At 43.4% G+C, this 26,342-nt stretch overlaps 1 protein-coding gene across 4 annotated transcripts in view; it reads left to right on the forward strand.

Moving 5' to 3' along the window:
- Positions 1 to 26,342, forward strand: part of NAV2 (neuron navigator 2) — a 341,851-nt gene that overhangs the window by 167,213 nt on the left and 148,296 nt on the right. For all 4 annotated transcript variants that reach the window (XM_066636906.1, XM_066636923.1, XM_066636914.1 and 1 more), the window contains 2 exons: positions 14,181 to 15,297; positions 22,110 to 22,228. In XM_066636906.1, coding sequence (XP_066493003.1) covers positions 14,181 to 15,297; positions 22,110 to 22,228 — 1,236 coding nt within the window. The remainder of the gene's footprint in view (positions 1 to 14,180; positions 15,298 to 22,109; positions 22,229 to 26,342) is intronic.

A 26,342-nucleotide genomic window follows, 5' to 3' on the forward strand; every position in this document is an offset into this window, starting at 1 on the left:
GAGCAGTGATAAAATGTAATTGGGAGGGAAGCTGAGCAGAGAGCACTTCAGGACATCATGGAATTCAGAAGAGTGCATATATTTGTTAGTGATTGCAGGATTTCAAACACGATACCTGATAATAATTAGTTTACGAGCCTCCGCTATAGAATCTGAGCGACCTCATAGAGTAGCTAATATTGGCACATCATTGGTTGAATCCTGCAATCTTTGCTTCCAGCAGTACACACTGATGGAGCTTGGAATATTTTGAGTGGAAAAACTCACCAGTGAGAAACCCCAGAGAGCAGCTGGAGTTCTGACATTAGTCTCTGATCAGCTGATCCTTTGGAATCACCTTTTCCCCTTAAGGGTGTGATAAGAATGATATCAGAAACATTATTCACCACCAGTTTCTCTCACCATCAAGGTGACATGGTTGTTAAAACAGTGAAAGCCTGATGAAAATTATGAACCTCATGGCTTTTCAAGAGATTGGAAAGGAGAGTTTGCATTAATACTACCAGTTCTCAACTTTCTCTCCACCATTATACCTTTATTATTTAATATAACTTATTAACCATGCCTTAAGAGCATAATTGGCCTGCCTGAGTTAGTCTTGATGGCTTGTTTATCTTGGGGATGTGCCACAGGGCACAGTAAATCCGCAAACCCACTACAGTTAAGCGACAAGATACAAGTATGCAGTAACTCATGTTGCTGTTTAATCTTGTGTCCTTTTAGTAAGCTAAATTTGGCACTTCTTTTGGTATTTTGAAACATGCCCAGATCTCTTAAACATAGAGAGGCTAAAGTTTCAATAGCAATTGAAAGAGTGGGAACCTTTGCCATACATGGTATAAACTTTTAGGTGTATTAGAGTAAAACAGAACTGTATTTCCATAAGGATATTCAACAAACTGTCAATAGCCAAGAAACGTAGCTGGTGTCATTTTCTTAACTCCTAATATTAAAAAAAAACAGGAAACAGAGCAGTGTTTCCTATAAGGTTCACACTGGTGTGTGAACCCCTTTCATGACTGTGTTGCGATGCTGCCTTGGGATGTCCAGCAATGACAGCATCACATCATTGCTGAACTTCTGCACTGTTGATTTCTATGCTGTATGGAGCTTGGCTTTGAGGTGCTCAGCCACTTGGCTGCACACCTCAAAGGGAACAGTGCTGGAGAGGCCAAGATGACCTCCCCATGTATCTTCACCCCGGCCTCACAGCCTCTTCTCCCACCACAAGGTTGGGGCCAGTTGAGAAGGTGCTCACATAAATTATGTAAAAGAAGTATATTTTATTATTCCAAGTACAGCACTGAGGCCCCACCTTCTATCCACAGGAAGTCTTCACTCAGAACCACACACACACATGGTGAGTTCATACGTATCACGACACCCTTGCCTATACTCATTGCTTAAATTCTTTTAGTGCAATATAGACACAGTCCTTGTTTACCACTTGCTGTTGTGGGTACCAGATGCAAGGATATTTTCTTTTGTACAGTTCTTTATTCCCAGACAGCTGTGCCTGACAAAAAACTATGGAAGGAAACAGATAGTCGAATCCTATGACTGTCTGGTCAGGGGTTCAGTGGGATCTACTACCAGGGAAGCATCTGGCTGCAATCTTATACATGCTTTTGGGGGAGTAAGGTCCTTTGAAACAGGGGGGCTTAATTCTGAGTAGTCATGCATAGGCTTGTTGCATAGGCTTGAGTCCTTAAAACTTGGCCAGCTAAAAGAATACACAATAATAGCAGATTATTACACTATCCAGCAAGTGCATTTCTGTTTCAGTTCTTGCCTGGAGGGTAGAAGGTAACTAGATATCCATGAACCAATAAATGTTTGTCTTTGAGATATTGCAGGCATATTCCTCTGGTGCTGAACTCATCTAAGGAATGAACATATACTGGATAGATAGCACTGATTGATGTTACAGACTTTCCCAAAGAGAAGGGATGAAAAAGCTTCTAAAGTTTCCACACTAGATGTGAGCAGGTCATACTTGGGCTGAAATAAGTGTGGGGCACATGGCAGATGTGGGGAAGTATACATACGTATATATGTATGCAGATAAAAGATGTATATGTGAAATAAGCGTGGGGCACATGGTGGACTCCCCTCAGATGAGGAGGCTGGTTAGAAGGAGGTTGAAAGGGAAGGTAAAAAGAGTCCAGTCTCTCCAGAGTGCATGGAGGCTGCTTAAAACAACAGTTATAGAGGTCCCGTGGAAATGTATACCGCAAAGGAAGAAGGGCTCCACTAAGTCCAGGAGGGTGCCCGCATGGCTAACCAGCCAAGTTAGAGAGGCTGTAAAGGGCAAGGAAGCTTCCTTCCGTAAATGGAAGTCTTGCCCTAATGAGGAGAATAAAAAGAAACAAACTGTGGCAAAAGAAATGTAAGAAGGTAATACGGGAGGCCAAGCGAGACTATGAGGAACGCATGGCCAGCAACATTAAGGGGAATCATAAAAGCTTCTTCAAATATGTTAGAACCAGGAAACCCGCCAGAGAAGTGGTTGGCCCTCTGGATGGTAAGGGGGAGAAAGGGGAAATAAAAGGAGACTTAGAGATGGCAGAGAAATTAAATGAGTTCTTTGCATCTGTCTTCATGGCAGAAGAACTCGGGCAAATACCGCTGCCCAAACGGCCCCTCCTGACCAAGGAATTAAGTCAGATAGAGGTTGAAAGAGAAGATGTTTCAGATCTCATTGATAAATTAAAGATCTATAAGTCGCCGGGCCCTGATGGCATCCACCCAAGAGTTATTAAGGAATTGAAGAATGAAGTTTCTGATCTCTTGACTAAGATATGCAACTTGTCCCTCAAAACGGCCACGGTGCCAGAAGATTGGAGAATAGCAAATATAACACCAATCTTTAAAAAGGGAAAGAGGGGGGACCCGGGAAACTATAGGCCACTCAGCCTAACATTTATACCGGGTGAGATGGTGGAATGCCTCATCAAAGATAGAATCTCAAAACATATAGACGAACAGGCCTTGCTGAGGGAGAATCAGCATGGCTTCTGTAAGAGTAAGTCTTGCCTCACAAACTTTTTAGAATTCTTTGAAAAGGTCAACAGGCATGTGGATGTGGGAGAACCTGTGGACATTATATATGCGGACTTTCAGAAGGCGTTTGACATGGTCCCTCACCAATGGGTACTGAAAAAACTCCACAGTCAGGGAATTAGAGGACAGGTCCTCTCCTGGATTGAGACCTGGTTGAAGACCAGGAAACAGGGAGTGGGTGTCAATGGGCAATTTTCACAATGGAGAGAGGTGGAAAGCAGTGTGGCCCAAAGATCTGTCCTGGGACCGGTGCTTTTCAACCTCTTCATAAATGACCTGGAGACAGGGTTGAGCAGTGAGGCGGCTAAGTTTGCAGATGACACCAAACTTTTCCAAGTGGTGAAGACGAGAAGCGATTGTGAAGAGCTCCAGAAGAATCTCTCCAGACTGGCAGAATGGGCAGCAAAATGGCAGATGTGTTTCAGTGTCAGTAAGTGTAAAGTCATGCACATTGGGGCAAAAAATCAAACACATATAGGCTGATGGGTTCTGAGCTGTCTGACAGATCAGGAGAGAGATCTTGGGGTGGTGGTGGACAGCTTGATGAAAGTGTCAACCCAATGTGCTGCGGCAGTAAATAAGGCCAATTCTATGCTTGGGATAATTAGAAAAGGTATTGAGAACAAAACAGCTATTATAATGGCGTTATACAAATCGATGGTAAGGCCACACCTGGACGATTGTGTCCAGTTCTGGTCGCCGCATCTCAAAAAAGACATAGTGGAAATGGAAAAGGTGCAAAAGAGAGCGACTAAGATGATTTCTGGGCTGGGGCACCTTCCTTATGAGGAAAGGCTACGGCGTTTGGGCCTCTGCAGCCTAGAAAAGAGACCCCTGAGGGGGGACATGATTGAGACATACAAAATTATGCAGGGGATGGACAGAGTGGATAGAGAGATGCTTTTTACACTCTCACATAACACCAAAACCAGGGGACATCCACTAAAATTGAGTGTTGGGCGGGTTAGGATAGACAAAAGAAAATATTTCTTTACTCAGCAGATTTCTTGTTATCTGGTGTGCTCCCTGGGGCATTTGGTGGGCCGCTGTGAGATACAGGAAGCTGGACTAGATGAGCCTATGGCCTGATCCAGTGGGGCTGTTCTTATGCCTCTTTCATGCCATGCTGTTTTCCCAGAACCTGCTTTCCTCCAAAATAATTTTGGAGAAGCATCTTTACAGATTCACAAATTTGCAGATGTTGATAGTTTCTGGTTGCAATTAAGGACCAGCCACGCCATGTCATTGTGACCCCTGATGCAGGGTGGTGAAAGAGGTGATGCCCATTGCCCTGGCTCTGTGGTGCAGAGCTGGGTGGAGGATCCCACCACAAGGGACCTGTGCACCCTGCAGATTGTGGGCAGGGCTGGGGCAGATAAGTGGGTGAGCAGGGAAAGGAAAGAAGCAGCAGTAAAGCTCCATTTAGAATTGGACTTTGAAATATTTTGATAAAACATCCACATTATACATCACTTGAAGTTTTATTTTAAATGAAGACTAAAATTAATGACGTTATTGAATGAAAATGAACCTCAGGATTTCGTTCTGGAACCCTTAGTGGATACCAAAATCAGTATCCTGATCAATATCTGCTGGTACAGAAATCAGTAGATACCGGAGTCCACCTTTTAAATGCCTTGTAACAAGGTATTGATGCTATACTTTCAACCACTAGAAGCTTGGGGGAGGCAGCTTGGATGACTGCTGTCCCGTCCCCCCCACACACACAAGTAGGGAGATAAGTGGTGGGAGCGAAGGGAGTATCCAGGACATGCACACACATCAGTTAACAAATGGGGCCAATTTGGGGTTAGAGTTATCATTTAGACCAGGGGTGTCCAAACATTTTGGCAGGAGGGCCACATCATCTCCCTGACACAGTGCCAGGGGCCAGGGAAAAAAAAAGAATTAATTTACATTTAAAATTTGAATAAATTTACATAAATGAATGTATTAGAGACGGAACTTATACAAATGAATGAAGGCCTAGCACAAAGCAAGGCCAGCCTTTCCTTAGCTGCCACTGCTGTGTCACAGACGTGAAACAGCAAGTAGTGAAGGGAGCCCTCGTCCTGCAGCTCATGCAAGAGGTCGAACAGTCGCCCTCACACTGACAGCAGTTGCATCGGGCCAGCATGGGCTCCAGCAAGTCTCCGGAGCGCCAGAGGCTCATTGGAGACTGGGGGCTCCTTGCGGGCCAGATTAAAAGTCCCCGAGGACCACAAGTGGCCACTGGGCTGGGGTTTGGGCACACCTGATTTAGACCATTAATTCAAGCATTGGTCAAATACCAATTGCAATATTTCAGTGCCAAGTTAAGGTTCCTGAAAACATTTCAGTAACTCTGTTCTCTTTTTTCCAACCGGGTGATCATAGTTACGTCTTTGCTGCTTGGTTATTGCTCAGCAACCAAACTTGTCTAGCTTCATGTTAGTGACTGACAGGTTCATATGATCCTTTCTTGTTTTTCTGGTGTCTTTAGTTTGTATGCTAGATCTTGAGCTGTGCATTTTCATCAGGACCTAAGGAGAAGGCCTATCTGCTGCTATGCATGTGCTATACATGCATAGTATAGAATAGGGGCCCAGATGTTGCAGGCTTCCAAGCAACTTTGAGGGCCCTGTCACCTCAAACCTGTCACAGTGTTTGTTATTACAAATGAGAGATTATTCAAGGAAAATAAACAGGAGTAAGAATTGTTTGGTTTCAAAAAGCAGCTCACATCTGCCTTGTTCACAAGAGGTGAATTGAAGATCCTTGTGGGTTTTTATACAGTATCTAAACAGAGACAGCGAGGAGTTCAAGTGCTTTGTCGCTTATGTCAAGTCAATGAGAGAAAAATGTTTGTGCTTCAGTCTTGGCTTCTTTCCTTAGGTTTGGTTCACGCAGTCAAGGATTGGCTTCTCTAAGGATGCCCATATTGTTATAGTTATTTCCCCCCTTCCTCCAAGAAGTATACATGGTGTTTTCCCTCTTTTTATCATGAAATAATAATAAGTTAGTATAATAATAATAATAATAAGTTAGTGCATTACCTCTTTAGTGTAACCTAAGAGCTCAAGCTTCCAGACTAAGGTCTCCAGGTCTAAGACCAGCATCTAATACAAAACTCTGGCCTTTAGGGCCAAATATATTACAGCGAGACTAGAAACTCTGCTTACTAGGCAGTGCCTTAAGCAAGTCACATTCAGGTCATGTTGTGTCCTGTTGTCTAAGCAAGAGCCCACAATGTGTGACAGGCAATGTGGTCCAGGGTTCTCCTCTGGAGAACTCTGAGGGACCAACTTGCTCCAATAAGGATCAGAGGAGTTCTTAAATGCCTTCAAGCTCAGAACCCTTCTAGGTTTCACCTCCTTGCTTGGAGATCAGTGAGATTTAAAAGGAAAGCTCTCTTGAGCTTTGTAGTCTTGTCCGTCCGCGCCCCTCCCCCCCGTCATCCTTCACTCCTATTCACAGAATTGTTGTGCAGGCTTGGGGAGGGGACGCAAGATTCTTTGCATAGGTGAGACTGCCATGGAAAGGGTTTATGCTTCACTCAGTGTTGATGCTGGTTCTGGGTCACAGTTCTGGAGTGCATGCCTCTGGGCTCTCCAAAGGAACATAAGAAGAGCCCCGCTGTATCAGTTCAACGGCCCATCTAGTCCTTTGTATGCAGAGATACAGCTTCCTGTATCTCATAGTTGCCCACCAGATGCCTCAGAGAGCACGCAAGACAACAAGAGACTTGCATCCTGGTGCCTGCATGCACCTGGCATCCTGAGGTAGCCTACTTCTAAAATCAGGAGGTTGCACATACCCATTATGGCTTGTAACCCGTGGTGGACCTTTCCTCCAGAAATGTGTCCAATCCCCTTTTAGTTCCATCACCATACCCGGTGGCAAGGAGTTCTACAGAGCATGAGCCACTCTTTTTTGCTGCTTCCCCTTCTGCCTTCTGGTAAACCCAAATTTCCACTGAAACATATGAAATTCTTCCCTGTGTTAATGAAATGACTGCAGCATATATTTCTGATCATTTTCATCTCTGGATATATTTGCTTTTGTAGACTGAAATGTAAATCCATGGCCTATACAGAGTTTAACTAAAATCTGGTCTGGACCATAGGACTTAGCCGGTGGTGTTTGGCTGCGCACAACCTGCTCATCACAGAGTGGAACTGGCACAGGTTGACTTGGAGAACAGATCTATCAATGGCTCCTTGTCATGATGGCTGTGCACTACCTTCCAGATTCAGCAGCAATATGCTACTGAATACCAGTTCCAGGTATTGGGAGAAAGGTGAACCATTCTGTCTTGCACATGGGCTTCCCAGAGGCATCTACTGGCTCACTATGGAAAACAGAATGCCGGAGAAGATGGAGTTGGCCTGATCCAGCAGGGTGTTCTTATGTATGTATATTTATTTAAAAGATTTATATGCCACCTTTCCTCTTAGAAGCAAAGACTTCTTATGACCTAAGTTCTAACCTCCTGTCAGCTATTAGTGGACCTTTCCAGCCCTGTGCCCCGGGGCAAAGATTCACGATGGTGCCCCTCTGTAGAATGCCAAACCCCCCCCCACTTACCTGGCGCACATGGAGCCTCACGTGACTCCAGGACTCATCAGGGAATTCTCCTGAAGGTTCTCCAATGCTTTAAACTGTGCTTCCAGCAAACCAGAAGCACAGTTTCTGACCATGTCAGGAGCCTCAGTGAGGCTTCTGTGGAGTCCTAAAGGTGCGCAAGGCTCTACGCCCGGAGCATTTGCCCCATCAAGTGAATGACAGGTCCGCCATTGCTCTCAGCATGTACTGACTGGTCATGTCAGAAAAAAACCAGGATGTAAAATCTGTTAAGGAGTTGTTGAACTGACCTGATTTTTCCTGTAATAACAATCTAAAATACAGGCCTGCTACCTAATAGCCAAGTGAAAAATTTTAAGGGACTTTTTTTTTTCATTTAACCACCAGTGCAACATTTTCCAGTGTATTTTTCCATTTTTCCCAATATCTAAGAATGTAAGATGCTGTTTACCTATATTTACATTACGAAAATAATGTCATGTTTATTTGCTTTTTGTCTATTCACAGTGACTACGCCTAGAACTATGTTCAGTTATATTTAGAGCTATTTTTGGATACTTCTAGCAGAGCTATACAGATAGCAGTAACTGTAGGAGAGCAGCTTGTGTTTAGACTTAACTTGACAAATGATGGGAAATTGCATATATTTTCTCCAGCACTACTTATATTGCAAACTTTCAAACATTTCACTGAACAATTTTAAACTATCAGCCTCTTCTCACTACAAGCAGTTAAGCTAGATTTTGAAGTCAAGACATTACAGGAGTGGATGAAATCCAACCTGTGGCTGTATTGGCATTCGAACAGGACCACCAACATCTTTGTAACCGAAACATAGGGAATAAAATAAACTCCAGGCCCAACACTATGCTTTGAAAGAGCAAAGAGAGCAGTTCCTTAGCCTGACAGTATTTTGAATTTGAACACGTTTCATTTGTTGTCAGTTAAAATCAATGCAGGTTCTTTCGGAAAGAAAACTGCCTCAGGGAAGGAGACAAATGGGAATTAACTCATTACAAAATGAGTTGAATATGTATATTGGGGAAAGCCTGTGCTGTTTCAAATGAAACTTCATTCAAAAATGAAATATTTCAAAGTAGGGGAAGATCAAAATAGTTTTCCAGCACAAGCAGCACATTTTAATAGAATTAATTTTGGTAAGTAAGAACTAATTCAATCATGCAGGCAGTCATATGGTACAGTCCTTACACAACTGCACCTTCTTCCAGCAACTTCAGGTAAGAAACTGAGGATAAGTAAGAAAGAGAAGAACTGTACATTTATCATGAAGTTTTGAAGTTTTCACATGATTTTTCTGGCAGTTCTACGCAATTTTTACGGCAGTTCCACACAAATACCTTCCCCCAAAATAAGTTTTCCATGCAATTGATAGAATTTCTTCCCTCTTCCCCACAGGTACACAGTCATTCAGTTGTTTTCCACTTGACTCAATTAATGTTTGATAGGAAATCCATGTGATCACGTGTTATGCACCTGTGTTCTGAAGTCAACTTGAATATCTGCACAACATGATTGATACAGACACAGGGGTTGTGAGTTTAACCCTTGCCGCTTTCTAAATCTCTCACCCCAAATATTTGTTTGCTTGCATTTGAAACTCCAAGGGAAGAAAATCTAGTAAGGAAACAGGTTGGAACAGGGAAATGGAGGAAAGGATTTAGCACCCTCTGTGCTGCTTCTCATCAGCCTCTCTGAAAGCAGCTTTGTCTACTTTAAAAAGGGCCATTGAGGTTATATGCACATAAGGTTTGGTTTGACTATAAGTAATAGGGTCTTCAAGTGTAAATTTGTACACAGTTGGAGGACTGAACTGGGGATACATGTATCTGAGAAGGCAAAGAGTTTGTATAAAAGCACTCTTTTGCAAGATTTCTTACTTTTCAAACCTTTGATTAATATAAAAATTACTCATGTAAATTTAATTGCAATTTGTAAAGTTAAAACAGAACTGTCCTGCCTCTGTTACTGAAACCAAGATCAGAGCCAACTTTTACACATCACCTAGTAAGGGAATGGCCAGAAGGTATCAGGCTGCCCTGATCAAAAACATCCAATGTACTGCAGCTGCTATCCAGCACATACCTTTTTCATCAAGGATGTTGATCCCTTTTACCTCTTCTTAGAAAGTCAACTGTTAGTGCATGCCTGGTGTTTTTTTTTTTTTTTTTGCTCTATCTCTACCTCTGCTGCTATTTGACATCTATGTGGTACCAAAAATCAGGGATGGGAACTCGAGTCAGTGACTCGAACTCAAGTCGCAAAAATGTGTGTGTTTTTGGTGACTTGTTGACCCCCTGATTCGGCAACATCCCCACGCATGCTGACTCAAGTCTGCCTATGTCTGGGTGTGCTTACTTACTAGTTTTGTGGTTTGAAAAACCAGCATACCAACCGGGCAAGCAGCAGGGAAGTTCGAGCCTGGAGGCAGGGAAGGATTAATGTTTGCTTTTGCAGAGCACAGGAGGGGGGAGGCAGGAATGGGTCTCCAATAGGAAGGAAGGAACCAATGATCATTGGCTGAGGGAGGGCAGGAGGAGGAGCCCAAGGGGGTTCTTGCCTTACGATTGGCTGCAGAATCCCAGGGAGGGAGGTTTTTTCCCTAGACCAGTGGTTCCCAACTTGGGGTACGTGTAGCCCCAGGGGTAGTTGCCAGGATCTGTAGGGATACTTGAAAAAGAATTGAATAATAGCAGAAAAAGGCAGGTCTATATTAGATTGCCTTGGGGGCTAATATGAGGGGTATAATTTATGGAAATAGGCTGCCAAGGGATACACAGGTAAAAAAACGCTGGGGAACAATGCCCAAGACAAATGAAGGGAGAAGGTGGGGGGTGAGAAGGTCCCTAACCATCTCAGAGAAACTCATGGTATGTCTCTAGCAAGCTCACTGAATGATCTGCTGCAGTGGGACTAATTCTGAGTCGAGCTGCAAATTATCAGGTTGTCCTGGTAAGCCTCACAGCTGCTGCGCATGACCATCCTCCCTCTTGCTGCTTCTGTCCCCCTGTCTTGCAGTCCCTCCCACCCCCTCCCACCCTCTTTACAGATGAGATGGGACAGCAGGGGAGCCTTTAAAGTGAACTCTCTCTCTCACTCACTCACACACACACACACACTCTCACAAAACCTGGCAGCAGCCTCTTTTTTCCACAGTGGGCTTTTTAAAGGGGTGAGATTCGACTTGAGTCCTTTGGAGTCACTAAAGAGTGACTCAGAGACTTGGAAAGTGCCCCCATTTTGACTCTTTATCAAGTTGTCATGGGAGGGTGGTGAGTTGGTGACTTGACTTGAGTCAAGCCCTGCTGGATTTTGCCATCCCTGCCAAAAATATGCTGGGCTCATTTCAGAATATTGATGTCTCTGGACAGATAGTTTGCAATCTGTGTTATTAGTAATAGCAACCACACAATCCTATGCAAGCTTACTCAAAAGTAAGTCAGTATTCAGTGGGGTTACTTTCAGGTAAATGTGTATAGGATTGTAGTGCGAGTGCCAGTGTCTTCTGAGTAGAAACACACAGGATTGCTCTGCAAAGCATGTTAAGAATTATACACTGTAAAATGAGAGAATTTTTAAAAAGAAAAGAATAAATCCTGAACATAGGCTTACAATTTAAGAAGGTGAGACTGTAAGGAAAGAGAAAGTTGAACGCAAATGGAAGAGGAAGGGATAAGTAAATGCGTAATTAGAGGCCAAGGAGATCTGTTTTCAAACACTGTTTAAACCAGAAGGTGGCCAAATTGCAGCTCTTTGACATATGACGTGCTGCTCCTGGAAATATGTTGACTGATCTCCTTTTCACATCACAATTAATGTAAAGGTAAATAAAAATTTGCAAGTTTTATAATTTTTTACCAGGTATAAACTGAGAGTCCACTGTGTTAAAATGTACGTTAATATTCATGGGGAGTAAATATATTAAAGAATTAGATTTTTAGAATTACTATATTATGCTACCTGGCTTCCCTGGCCTTCAGAAGGTCCTCTAGACACGATCAGAGCACAGCTTACAGGGTGCCTGACCCACGGATTGCAGGGTGCCTGACCCGCGAATTTCATTATTTATTTGTTTTGGCATCCGTGGGGGTTCTGAGAACTGAACCCCCACAGATGGTGAAGTCTGACTGTATTGTATTTTATGTATTAAGTTTTGTAAGCTGCCTTGAGTTTTTGAAAAGGCAGGGTATGTATGTATATAATCTCTTTCCTCCACATGCATCTAACACAACTTTTGAAAGAGTTGTATGTGTGCCAGCTGTCGACCAGTTAGATGAACGCATGCAGGGTACAGCATTTAGCAACTAGAACCCACCCCTAGCTCATGGCCACTGAAAATGAAGAAAGGTACTAATGTGGCTTATTGGTAGGTTTGCAACCCTACTTTCACTGCCCATGCTGGTCCAGGATTTTGGTCCTTTCACTTACATCTAGCTGGCGGGCAGCAGGGCAACCGCCCTTGAAGCACCAGATGGTTCTGATAATGGACCGGAGTAAATACACAAAGAGAGACTTGATCAAGTCTAATATATTAAAAATATTATTGAAATGAATAGGGACCCACCTGAAATTGTCTCGCAATCCACCTGGTGGGTCCCAACCCACAGTTTGAGAAACACTTTTCTACTTCTTCCTCGCCTAATATATTTTTAATATATCTGACTACAAAATAGCTCAATGGACTGTGAAGTTCACCTGATTCCCAACAGCTGGAAAATCAACTGGCTCAGCTGACCCCTAGTATCCAGTCCTGCAGATAAAACCTGGTTAACTTCCACTGTTTGTGAGAAAGATTCAAAATAGTAAAACATCGAGAATTTTCACCATAGACTGTGTAACATGTGCACAGTTCCCTGGTGATTCCTTGCAAAGTCAAAGAAATTTCTTGTACCAACTGGTAAAGGAGGAAAAGAGTTTCCTGAATGTCACTTTAATGCTAGTGAAATGAAGAATTACAGGTAGTCAACAACTGTTAGGGTGTTTAAAAAGGTGGATTAAAAACATAGAGAATTCAGACTCAGGTCCATGCCTCTAACTCTTGGCATAATGCTTCCCAGACAAGGGAGAAGCTGCTACAGAAAGCATCCAGCTTAATGGTTTGTGGTTAATAATAATCTAGCCGTTTGGAAATCTTCCCATCCTAGGAATGTCTCCTTCCTATAAAACGACCATGCGCATCTGCTATTCCAGTTAGGACATAACGCTGTGAAATGACCATAGGCTTATTGCAAGGAGAGACTCTTCGAAACCTAAATCTCTGCTAAGTAAGGAAGATGGGCATCCTTGGAAAAGTGAGGTGGTCTGGGATGGATCACACGAGTGAGGTTAACAGACCCGTATCATCAGTGGCCAGCCAAAAGTGAAGCAAAACAGCCTCTGTGTGGCTGCAGCAGCTTGTGACTCACAGACAGAATTGCCTTCACAGTTCTGTTTCAAACTGCTGCTAGCATTTGCTCAGACGCTGTTTATTTTTGAGTTTGAAAAAAAAACCCTCAAGGAGCTCGATATGCCGTTTATTGCTAGAGGATGCAGGACTTCAGGTAAAAGCCGTTAATCCCCAGCAAGCTGCTGGGCAGGCTAACAGTCAGAGATGACAAAAGTTAATTGGAAACATGAGCAGTGTAACAAAAAACATGTTTGCAGTAATTGGGCTGTAACATCTCCAGAAGAGAAAGTTTGGAAGGAGTAACTTTAGAAAAGAAGGGGCTCTGAGTAGGTGAGTAAGCCAGTGTGATTCTTGAATTCTCTCTTTAGAAAATTAAAAGAAATGTCTTTCAACGAATGAAAGAAATAAAAGATTTGGACTTGCCCAGGAAGCATTTTCTGTTAGCTCTTCTTAGTGCAGATGGTTTCAATTATGAGATAAAGAAGTATTGTTCACAATTGCTGCCTGAATAAGGATTTGATGCGTTTTAATGTTGTGGGTTGAGATTGATTCAGTTTTTCACTGGAATCAGGATTGAGAGTACTCTGTTATCTGACAGATCTTCTGTTTTATATTGCCTTTCCCCCCTTTTGCTCCATGTTATATTTGGGGTTTCTACAAGAAGCCAGCTTCAGCAGATTTAATTTTGCGAAGTATAAAAAGACAGCTTTGGTTGTGAAGGTATTATTTAAACAACAACAACAAAATTTTAGGTAACATTTCCTCATAGCTGATTGAGAAAAGCTGATTTTTTTACACTCATTGAGCTTGTGCATTTACTCAAATAGGGTTGCAGTAAGGTCCTAAAATACATTTGTATTATTTGGTAAGCAACTAAAAGTGGACGAGGGAATTTATAGCACTAAGAGACAGACAGTCCCAGCTGCAGACTTGAAATTAAAGAAATCCTGAACATTAAAAAAAAAAAATTATTAGTGATTTGATCAAGTTACTGCTTTCTCTTATCTGGTTTTAAGTACTACGGACAAGCAAAAGATTAAATATGTATTTGATACTGTGAAACACCTGATGTTTTACTGTGAAAGTTGTGTTTATCTGAAGGTTTTTGAAAGACAAAAACCAATCATCAAATTCTCTTATCTCTTTGCAGAGCCAGCAGACAATTTAACCCCCCAGTCCACAGGAATGAATGAAAATGCACTCTCTCCAGTTCAAAGCAGCAGTGGCAACAATGCTGCCAGTTGCAATAATTCCTCAGCCATCCCCCAACCCAGCTCTGCTGTTAAGCCCTGGCGCAGCAAATCCCTTAGTGCGAAGCACACAGCCACGTCTTCCATATTAACAGTAAAGCAGCAGGTTCAAGAGTCTCCCAAACTCCCTCCAGAGATGGTCAAAACAACTCCCAATGGCCAGAAATCCATGCTAGAGAAGCTGAAACTCTTCAACACAAAAGGTGGTTCCAAAGCAGGAGGATCATCCCTTGAATGTCCAGGGTCTCGGGACCCTAGTTGCGAAAGACTTGAGGCCCTTCCTAGCTTTGAGGAAAGTGAAGAGATGGATGCTGCCAATCGCATTGTGAACAACCCAGGACCGACATCCAATAGTCCCAAAATTGCACTCAAGGGAATTGCACAAAGAACATTTAGTCGAGCGCTGACCAATAAGAAGAGCTCCCCAAAAGGCAGCGAGAAAGAAAAGGAAAAGCAGAAAGATAAAGAAAAGGAAAAAAACAAAGACCTCACAAAAAGAATATCCATCACAGAGAAAGCAGAGGTAAAAGAGGAGCCTAAAGAAGAACAGACCCCACCAGCCACTACAGAGATGCCAAAAAAGTCCTCCAAGATTGCAAGCTTTATCCCAAAAGGAGGGAAGCTGAACAGTGCCAAGAAGGAGGTCTCTGCCCCTTCACACAGTGGAATACCAAAACCAGGGATGAAAAACACCACAGGGAAATCCTCAAGTGCCCCGAGTTCTGCAAAAGAAGGTGAACGAAGCCGTAGTGGGAAGCCTGCTTCCAGCCTCTCTCAGCAGAAGCCTCAGCTAGACAGCAGGAATTCCAGTTCAACGTCGAGCCTGGCCTCCTCTGAAGGGAGAGGGGTAGGAGGGGGGCCTGTTCTGAGTACCAGCAGCAGCACCCAGGCTGTCAATGGCCCAACAAGTAGTACCACACAGACAACAGGAAGTAATACTGTGAGCGTTCAGCTACCTCATCCTCAACAGCAATACAGCCACCCGAACACTGCCACAGTCGCACCATTCATGTACAGGTAGGACTGACTTGAAGCAGGGTGTGTCAAGTCTTGATTCCTTTGACAAACCAGTAGTCAGGTTCTTTTGTGATGTGCTTATTCTAGGAGTATTGGGCGGGAATTGTTCTGTGTTGTTTGTTTAAAAGTAACAGAGGTTCTGATAAGCAATAATTTAGTTGCTTTTTTCCCCTCAAATTAGTTATAAAGGTAAAGAAAGGTATGGCCTTGTTATCTTCCAAGAACCACTGTGACATTCAGCTACATATTTGTGGAGTATAAATAATAATTTAATGCTAAGCATGCACTACTCACATGTCAACTATAAGTGGAGCTGGTTGTTGCGGTAAGCCTGTGGTGTAGCTATCTTCATGCCAAAATTTAATAACATAGCAGAGTTCTGGATTCTGAGTGAAAAATTGCTCTCCATAACTACTTAAGGTTATCTAGATACTGCCAGAAATTTTTTAAAGTAGATTCTAGCTGCTCTAAGTTCAAATGGTTTTTAAAAAATTATATACATAGTCCAGGAGTAGCAGACCAATTGCATTAGTGACTAACTGCTGGCTTTAAAAAAAAATAAAACTCAGTATAGCTGATGGATGTATTTTGGATTTCCCCTGCAAAACCTGCATGCTTAAAGAATCGTGAATGTCACAATAGCAAAGCATGGTATTTCTAATTGCCTTTCTTTAAGAGCATTTTTTGGTTCCCCACAAAACACGTATCAAATCCCTCTAAAAATAAGAATAAATAGAAATTCTAGTACTGGTAATTGGTATACTCAGCACAGGTAACTATTTAATGAATTGGTATACTCAGCACAGGTAACTATTTAATGAATGAATATGTGAAAATGAATTATATATCTAATTAATTTTGCATTGAGAGGCCCTAGCTGTTTCATATTCAGCCCCAGCATCGATCACTTGATATAGAAGGGACCTTCATTGTGGCTGCTGAGTGGCAGCCAGTTTAAATTGCTCCATACTTACCACTACATAGTAGTAAGCCATTTTCATGCTCACTTCCCAACTGGGGAATTTTTTTTTTCTGTCTATGCAAACCTTTGTTTTCAGGAGTTTGCATAGTGCTGGAAAAAATCAACCCAAAAACATGGCAAGCTTACTGTATGCAAATAACTCATCACATTTTAGCAGGCAGTTTATACATGGTTGCCAACTTGTACCAAAGCCGAAGCCATAGAGAGGATAAAGCAGCCCTCTAGTTGACCTCAGTGGCTCCAGAAGCCAGTTGGCATTTGAGGGAGTTGGCAGAACATGACTCAGCTAATTTCACCTCCCTTCCTTTTCCCCTACTGTTTACACAGCAGAAGCACTTTGTCTGCCAAAGCAGTGCCCCTTCATTTGCTGCCATCCTGTATAAACTTCTGCCACCACTTCCTGCTCCAATCTGCCACCCCTGCTCCTGCCATTTGAAAAGAGCAGGTGAGGTGAGGGGAGGTGGAGAAAGGAATGGAATGGTGATAACTAGAGCAGCCACCACGGCAGCAGCAGATGAAGCATTGCCACAAAGATTGTAGGGAATGGGGGCAAGCAAATGGGACAAGTATTGCACTCCAGAAAATATCTAGGATGACAGCCTCAGACCTGGTTGATCCCAGTAACAGAGAGGATTGGACTGAGACTGGGTTAAAGGGAAAAACCAGTGAAATGTTGCTTTTTCATAGTAGATGTAGTTCCTTGTCACTGAGACTGGTTTCTGGACCTTGACACCCGGAATGCTGTTTGCAGAGAAGAGCTGATTCCAGTTGAAGTAGCTCAGCCTCTTGTGTTGAGTATAGCATTACTGGTTGCTGTCAGTACCTGTTCTGTTATACAAATGTTTTTTTTTCTGAATTCAGTAATCTTGATGGTCATAGTGGTGGCCAGGGTTAGGCGAGTCCAGCGTAGCTTGACTCGTGAGTCTCTGACCCCCACGACGCGACTCAGAAACAAGTCCTAACAGGTGGACTTTCTGAATTGCCCGGAGCAGTTTTGCAACTCAAAGAACTCGAGTCTTGAGCCTTTCCTCTTTAAAAAGCCAGCAGCGGCTCCGCAGAAAAAAATGGGGCTGGGCTGTGTGTGTGTTTTGGAGTTATCTTTAAACACTCCCCTGCTGCAGTGGCGTAGCTAGCGAGGGGTTGGGGTTGGTCCCCCCAGGTACCACCCTTGGGGGGGTGACACACCGCAAATGCCCCAACATCACTAACATCATGAAGGTTAGAAGCAACCCCATCATGCCATATGCTGTTGGATGCAGAATTTTCAACAGAATGCAATGCAAAAAACCACATTGGAATATCTCCTTTCCATCATAACATATGGCCAAAAAACCGGAAATTAAAAAATGCATGGAATCCTATAGAAAATGAAACCGAGCCATATCACGTTTACTCGTGAGTAGGTGAACATGCCATAGTTCATTGGAAAGGGCAGGCTGAGAGGAATCCAATGACACCAGAATGGTTCCTATTCAATGAAAGCAGCCCCCAAAAAACATCCAAAAAGGAAGTCCCTCCCTCCAAGCAGACGAATGTAAGCCACACGGTTGTGTTTACTTGCGAGTAAGCAAACGTGCCTTGGCTCCTGATCAAGTCAGGCAAAGGGGAATGCAAGGCTGGCTGCATGGTCCCAATCAGAGGAAAGTGGAGCTCAACAAATGCTCCAGAAGGCAGAACCCCCCAAAGAATAAAACAGAGGCTTCAGCTGGTAAGGTCAATTTTATTTATTTTTAGACTTGTAAAGCCAGGTGGGTCCTGATAGTGCTATGCTTGAAACATAAGAATTTATACTGAACTGGGCACTGGGAAGGGCTGAAAATCTCACTGATATTTTTGTGGGTGGGGGTGTTCTTGCAGGGAGGCCACAGAAAATTCACTTGGTGGAACAGGGGTGGCTTCCCCTTATTTAATAATCTGTTTTTCTTTAATTATTTATAATTATTTTATTTTGCTTGATGATGTCACTTCCAGCCATGACATCACTTCCGGTGGGTCCTGGACAGATTGTCATTCTAAAAAGTGGGTCCCAGTGTTAAAAGTTTGAGAACCACTACCTTAACTCAAAACAGGCCAATGACACATCCTGGGGAGGGGTGACACCCTAGTGACCAAAATTCTGGAAATCGTGACTTTTAGGAGTAATACCATCATGTTATCTACCGTTTGCTGAAGAATTTCATCCACTGCATTTGTTTTCTGGCCATGATTATTATTAATTTCATGTCATGACTATTACTGTCTCTCAGTCTCACGTACCTCACAGGATTGTTGTGAGGACAAAATAAGGGGAGGAACCATGTACACCATCCTGAGTTGCTTAGAGGAAGGGTAGTATAAAAATGTGAATTAATTAATAGATAAGTAATTAATTAATAATATAATTAATAATTATGTCGTATGGGGTGACAAAAATTATGGGCCCTGGGTGTCAAATGACCTAGCTACGCCTCTGCCCTGCTGTCCCTGCCCATCCCATCTGTAAGACAATAGTGTAGAATACGAGGATCGGTTCCTTCCCTATGATCCCACCCCAGCTGTGACAAAACCCCCCCTTGACATCACAGGCACAGGTGGACCTACAGGGAGGGGCAAGGGAGGACACATCCCAGTTGGCAAGGCAGAAAGGGGGAGCACATGCGATCGAGCGAAGGACAGAAGCAGCTGCAGGTGGGTGGGTATCACTCATCTGCTGCAGCTGGGAGGTTAACCTACAACCCACCCATTCCTCCTTCGCAGCTCTACTCGGAACTCCCTCCAGACTCTCATTGCACCATTCAAAGACAGGGGCTTCCTCCTCCTCCCAGGTGACTGTAGAGGAGGAGACTAGTGAGTGTAGTGGACATTCATTCATCTGTTGATTGCAACCTAGCTTACAGCACACAGTCTGAATCGGGCACAGGACGGAGGCACGCACACACAGAGGCAGGCAGGTGAACTGACTGAACCGCCTCCTCTTGGCTTCCCCCCACTTCCTCTCACCCCTCCTGCTTGCAAAATCCACTTGTCCCTATGTCGAAAAACAGCTCCTCCTCTCCCCCTCCCTCTCCCGGAGACACATCCTCTCTCCAATGCATGGTGTGGGGGACAAGAAGTGCCTCATTCCCCCTGTTCTGTACATGTGCAGGACTCTCATGTAGAGTACCCAGCCAGCTAAAATTGATACTTTTGCAAAATTTGTTACAAGTTCTGCAACAGGAGACCCTGCAAGTTTTAAGCCTAAGCAAAAAAATGTTAACCATTTCGTTCCACACACACCCCCAGCCACTGTCTCTGAACAAAACGTACCCTCCTGATGCTGATGCTGCTCATGTGCACAAAGCCCGGCTTCCGAATCAACGCAAGAGGTTTTTCGAGCAAGATAGGCTTTTCGGCGCAACCCCTAGCAATTTGTGGGCGATTCGAGTCACCCAATCCCATAGTGACTCCTAAGTCAGGAGCCCCAGACGTGAGTGTTTCCCTGAGGGTGCCGTCCTAACCCCTTATGTCAGTGCTTTCCAGCACTGACAGAAGGGCAATGCAGCTCTGAGGTAAGGGAACAATCATTCCCTTACTTTGAGGAGGCCTCCGTGAGTGACACCCAAATGCAGGATGCAGCACACGCCCCATTGGCACTGCTGTGCTAGTTCTGGAAAGCACTGACATAAGGGGTTAGGATTGCGCCTTCAGTCTTTGACACACGTGACTCGAGTCTGCACAACTCAGTGAAAAATGTGCATTTTCAGAACTCAGACTCGAGTCACTTGACTCAAGTTCTCATCTCTGCTGGTTGCACAGCAGTCTCTGTCCTCCCCCATACCCTTGAAGACTGAGCATATGTGAACATTTGTATCTGCCACGAAATGAGCATGGAGGATCTATATTAGGGGGATCATTAGGGCTGGTTCACAATGTGTACTTCACAGGGCTTCGGTTAAGCCTTGGTCTCATGTGCTTTCATTTGCTGTTGAAGCGTTAACACATACCAGAGTTTATAGATGTACCTTTGTACACAAGGATTGCCCCACTCATGCAATCTGTCTACCACAAAAAGGCATGGCTTTATCACATGAATGGAACCTAAGTGTGTAGGCATTGATGCTCCTACCCAATCTCATACTAAACGGTTCTGCATGCAACAAGGTGAAGTGTATGAGCTTGGAGCTTGCTCCCAACACCATAGCTGTATGTGATCAGTGACATAATGTGTGAGTCAGCCGTAGTGCCATCTGCAAGAATAAAATGTGGAAGCTTAAGCCATTTCTGCCCAACACTGCATATATGTATATGCAGCAGGGATCAAATATGCACACCTGTGGGCTGGGCAGAAATGAGTTAATCAAAGCTTAATTTGAGCAGGGACTCATCAACAACCAACACTGAAAGGTTAGTTCTTAATTAAATAAATGTAGAATAGCTAATACATATGCATTTCATCCCAAACTCTGGTTGCAATAGTTTATACCAAATATATAAAAATTGAATTTAAAAAATTCTCAGATAAATATAAAAGGTATATTAGAGTACTAGCCTCTGCATGTTTATTCTTGTGAAGGGCAGGCCATGAGTGGTGTTGGAATGTGGGCCTCTCTGTGCCACATTGTCATCCATATACCAACTCCACTGATTTGGGTTTTCAGCGCTGCCTCTAGCCTTGCTCACAAAAGGCGTCAGAGCATCTACAGGGAGAGAGAGAGTTCTCATCCATCTCTTCCGTTTTATTGGGTGGCTGAGCCTCCATGGAGAGGCTGGCTGCTTTTGCCGGAGCAGCATGGTCAGACTCTGCTCTTAACCTTGCCCCATCTATCCCTCATCCTTGGCTGGGGGGATTTTATAGGTGATAGCATGCCAAGCCTGCATCCTGCCCTGTCTAGCCCCTTTGGATTGTGGCATGTCTGCTGCCTGGGGCTTCCTGGCCGCTGCAATTCTTCTGGTGGCAGATCTGCCCACCACACCCCTGGCAGGTCACACCAGGCGCTGGAGATATGGCAGTTGCCAGTCCTGGTCAGAAACACTGACCCACACTACACTGCACCACTATCAGCCAGTCCAAGGGGGAGCCCCCTGGAAAAGTAAGTCCCATTGTGTTCAGAAAGATTTACTCCCAAGTAAATGATTTCATATGATTGTAGCATGAATGTAACATGAACTATAGTCTCTCTCTCTCTCTCTCTCTCTCTCTCAAATAGACTTTGGAAAAGACAGTGGTTTACACATGAACATAGGCATTTAGGACCAAATCCTATCCTTTTCCTGCACAGAAGCAGGCGCGGTGCAACCCTGAGATAAAGGAACAAATGTTCCCTTCCCTTGAGGAGGCCTCCATGGCTATCCTCCTACAGCAGGATGCAGAGCACGGCTGCATCAGCACTGAAGAGTTGGATAGGATTGGGCCCTTAGGCACATTAATCACTTTGCTATGTTCTAAGCCCAATGCTGCTTTTCAGTTAAGGTCCTTTGGAAAAAGTTTCAAAGGCATCCCGAGTTCTTTTGATGATGTCACTCTCCTGCTGTAGAAGAAGTCCCAGAACTCTGCTTCTCCTGATTACATCCCTTTTGACCAGACCCAGGACTTAACATAACACTGAAGATATTCAAGAGGTGTGTCTGAGGGCCTGCAAAGGCTTTATTTGACTGTGAACATTTCATATTTCTTACACTTCATTGCTTGTTTCCATTTCTAGGACATAGCTCAACATGGGACTAATGAATTATGTAAAGTCAGTCTGGTGGTATATTCTGGGGAGAGGACACAGTGCTAGATGGCATGTGCTGTTGTATTGGTGCTGGAATTCCTTGTGGTGTAGTGAATACCTGCATCTTCCCCCCCCCCCTTTTCTGTTTTGCCCTTAAGATCACAGACAGACAATGAAGGGAATGTAACGGCTGAGCCCAGCACTGGAGGGGTGAGCACGGGCATGGATTCTGCTCCTTACACTAAAACTGGACAGCCTGTTCTTGAAGATCTTTCTGGTAAGACATGGGGTGCATTGTTAACTCTGTTATTACTGTACAAAGGAATAAGGGATGGAGCCAAGTAAGACTCGGCAGCTGTCACTCTGGTGGAAAGATTAGAGCATATGTTTGTTGCTGGTGCTTCATTTTCATGACTCGAAGCAGCCCAGTTGTCTAGCACCTTCACGTCTGGTGCAGGAGATACCCAGACTCTTATGAGGTCTGATTTAGCAATTTGGTTGCTGTTCATTTGAGGACTTTTCAGTCCTTTGCTTTTCAGTCCTACTCCAGCAAAGATTTTGCTTTATGTGTAGCACTGAGGAAATGCCAACATGCACTCTCCTTGAATCTCACTTTCATTTTGGGTAAGTTGTAAGCACTTGATTTTAAAATATTTAGATTTCTGAGTTTTAGCCTCCCTAAATTTAGGAGTTCTTAAAAAAAAACAAAAACCCCTTTGAACCTGACACATCGATTTAAACATTGGACGGAATCTATTTACAAATGGAATATTTCTTACATGTAAGGTTAGAATGTGAAACATTTTTATTTCTCTGCATTCATCTGTTTAATTCAAAGGTCTGGTGCCTTGAAGGAGACTAAAAATGAATATATACATTTGGAATGTACAAACTTTGAAACTAGTTAATCATGTACTATAACAGAGGTACTGTGTGCTAATGCGTGAAATCCGTAAGGTTAGTTACTGCCTATGTATACTGAGGTGTGATGGAAAAAAATCAATGGCTTCTTACAATTAATTCTTACAGTTATAATTAAAGTCTTATAATTAAAGTCTTACAATTAATATATGGGCAGCCCAATTTTATATATGTGCATCTTTCTAGAAACTTTCCTATCTGATGTGGCTTTTAGGGCCTTGAAGACTGTGAAAGAAGTCTTAAGTTTTTAGAATTGGTCATTTTGTTTGATATGAAATTCATTCTCCTATACATTTATAAAAAACAGTTACTTGCTGCGTACCTTTGGATGTTGTGTTCTGTTTATCAGCCCTGTCCTATCCTCAGCCAGCCTGCAGGGTGCAAGGCTACGGATGCAGTCTCTGCTGTATTCTGCAAGCCAGTTGGGGACCAGGCTGGCCAGGAAAAGTAACAGTGCACTTACCTCTCCAGTTGCAACATGCCCTTTGGGCATATTCAGATCTAGGCCAGCTCTTTTGTTGGCATGGATCTGTTAGGGAGAAAGGAGCATGTCAGGCCCAGGATAGGGTTTCTAGATTCTGTGGATGCTGCTGGCACTAAGATCTGCCACCCCACCCCTAAACTGTTCCTGGCCTGCATCCATCCCCACCCCATTCAATCCCCATGTCACCAGGACAGAGCTGATGGTTGGACTACATGGCACCACTGCTCCTGGTGTCTGCTTAGGCAGCCGTGCTCTTCAGAACTTTGGAGATATGGTCACAATAGCAGACTTTGTGGTACACTGATGGACTTTGGGATCTGCCAGTGTACCACATGGATAGGATTGGAGACACACAGCCCAATCCTATGCATGTCTACTCAGAAGTAAGTCCTATTAGAGCCAATGGGGCTTACTCCCAGGAAAGTGTGGATAGGATTGGGCTGTGATTTTCTAATTAAATATATTGCTTTTGGAATTATTCCTATCTTTTTACAAGCAAGTATTCAACTACTCTTTTAGAAATACATATCTCTTAGTAAGGAAAAGCATACTTTCCTTTGCCCTACAGTAGTTTAACAGGCAGGTCTCCAGACCATTGGATGTCCTAAACTTGCACATGTACAAAAGGCAAATAATAGCTAATTCCTACTGGTCTTTGATCTTTATGGAAAGTACTGTGTAAATCAAAAGTGAAAATGCTTATCTTTAACGTACTGCAATTCAGCAACATGTGAAATTGGAACAACTGAAATAACTGCACAAAAACAGATGGTGTGTGCTATTCAGTAGACAATTTTCTGAACAGTAAAGCATTAACAGAACATTTGTGGGGGTGGGGAAAGAGCAGTAAAAGAGAATGAATAAGACTCTGAGCAGAGATACAGATGACCTGAGGGGCAAGCTCTCTCATTTCATCCTGGTGGTTCTTCCTGAAACAGAATGAAGTTACATATTAATAATGCAGGCTCTTCCCAGGTTAATAAACACATGGAACGATTTTCCCCTTTTAATCTGTGATTTAGACCATGACTTGAGACAATTCTGTCCTTCTAAGTCATTCATATATTTTTATTATTTATAATATTTGTTATTGTTAATATTACAAATGTTATACAGTGTGGTTTCACAAAGAAGTCCCATAACTTCTCAAAGACTAGTTTTTTCAATGGCATGACTGTTCAAAGGCCAGTGTGAAGTCTTTCTATATCAGATGTAGTTTTTCAGCTACCTATGAAGTTCCCAGTCTGTTGATTTTGGAAAAGCTACTCTGAGGTCTTGTTGTTGTTTTAATTAAAGTTGATGATGATTACATGTTTTTGGCTTGTTAGGATCCTTAAGTTAAATGATGAGCATCGGTTTTATTTCCTCTTCCAACAGACTGCATGACAATTTGCATTATTATAAGTGATGCCAAAGGATGCAGATACCATTTGTTTTAATGTTGAGTGCGAAAAACCCTAATTTTTGACAAGACGCCGAACTAACGTATTCTGTATGAAAAAGATCAGTCCCTGTCCTTTCACCTGCATAGTGGCCACCAGAGCAGCTTATAACATATTAAAACAGACCATAATTTTTTTTAAAAAATATTAAACAATACTTTAGTTCAAACAACCAAAGTAGCAGTCGAGACAAGACATAATTAACTGAAAGTCAATTGGAAGAGGTGAGTTTTAATTGGGTGCTTAAAAACATCCAGAGACAGGACCATCCAGGTCTCTCATCAACTGTACTTCATCAGGCAGCAGAACCCACAGCAGGGCTTCTGCTGAAAGATGATGTGCAAGGATGATGATGTGCTTCTGCTGAGAGGTGATTCAGATTCTTGTGGGAAAAGGCTGTCCTCGGTGTCGAGACTGCAAGTCATATAACAGATTCCTGACTATAGCCAGCACCTGGTTCTCCAGGGTCAAAGCTGGGTCCAGGAGCACCTGGTCTTTCAAGGGAAGTGCAAGGGACTGTAACCTAATTTTCTTAACAACCAGATCACCTCTGCCTTACCTAGATTACATTTTAGTCTACTCACCCCCATCCAGTCCTTCACTACAGCCAGGTGCTGCTTCAGAACATTGTCAGTCCCTAGTACCAGATACATAGAGCTAGGTGTTGCCTGCATACCGATGGCATTAAACCGATGGCAGATCCCCAGACACTTTTACTCCGAAGCTTTATGCAGATGTTAAGCACCATGGAGGGCAAGATGGAACCTTGCAGGATTCCATAGGCCAAAGGGCCCAGCAACTGTTTTACATTTTAACCTTCTGTAATCTATCTGAGAAGAGCAGACACATGTAAATCATACCTCCTGTGCCCATCCCCACCAAGCAACCCAGAAGAATATCATTGTCAATGGTTTCAAAAACCATGGAGAGATCCATCAGAACCAACAGAGATGCAGTCTCCATTTCCCAGCAAAGATCATCAACCAAGGGCAACCAAGGCCATTTCAGTCCCAAATCCAAATGGAAAAGAATCAAGATAATGTATCATCCAGAGAATCCTGGAACCAAGACACTGCCACTCGGTCGATCACCTTGTTCAAGGATGGCAAATTCATGGATTGTCAACTAAGGGCACAATCCTATCCTGCACTGGAACAGACAAGCTAAGAGGCTTGTGCAGTATCCAGAGCAGGACAGGGGCCCAAAGTGGCTCAGCCAGAGGTAAGGGGAATCTTTCCCCCTTACCTCTGGGTATGGCACCCTGGCCCCAATGAGTCTCCTCGGACTTGCACCACCTTCTGAGGCTTGAAGCTTGCTCCAAACTCTCCGGGAACAGGGTTAGGATCCAGCATAACTGCCAAATCCCAGCCCTGCCTCCCGCTGGAAAACAAAAATTATGTCATTAACGGCACAATCCTATGTGTATCTACTCCATTATATTCAATGGGTCTTACTTCCAGGGAGGTGTGTTTAGAATTGTATCCTAAGAAAAGTAATCATTTATAACTTAAATGCATATATTACCCAAGGAACATCCATGGCAA

This window comes from Tiliqua scincoides, chromosome 1 (genome assembly GCF_035046505.1).
Source record: "Tiliqua scincoides isolate rTilSci1 chromosome 1, rTilSci1.hap2, whole genome shotgun sequence".
NCBI classification, from domain to species: domain Eukaryota; kingdom Metazoa; phylum Chordata; class Lepidosauria; order Squamata; family Scincidae; genus Tiliqua; species Tiliqua scincoides.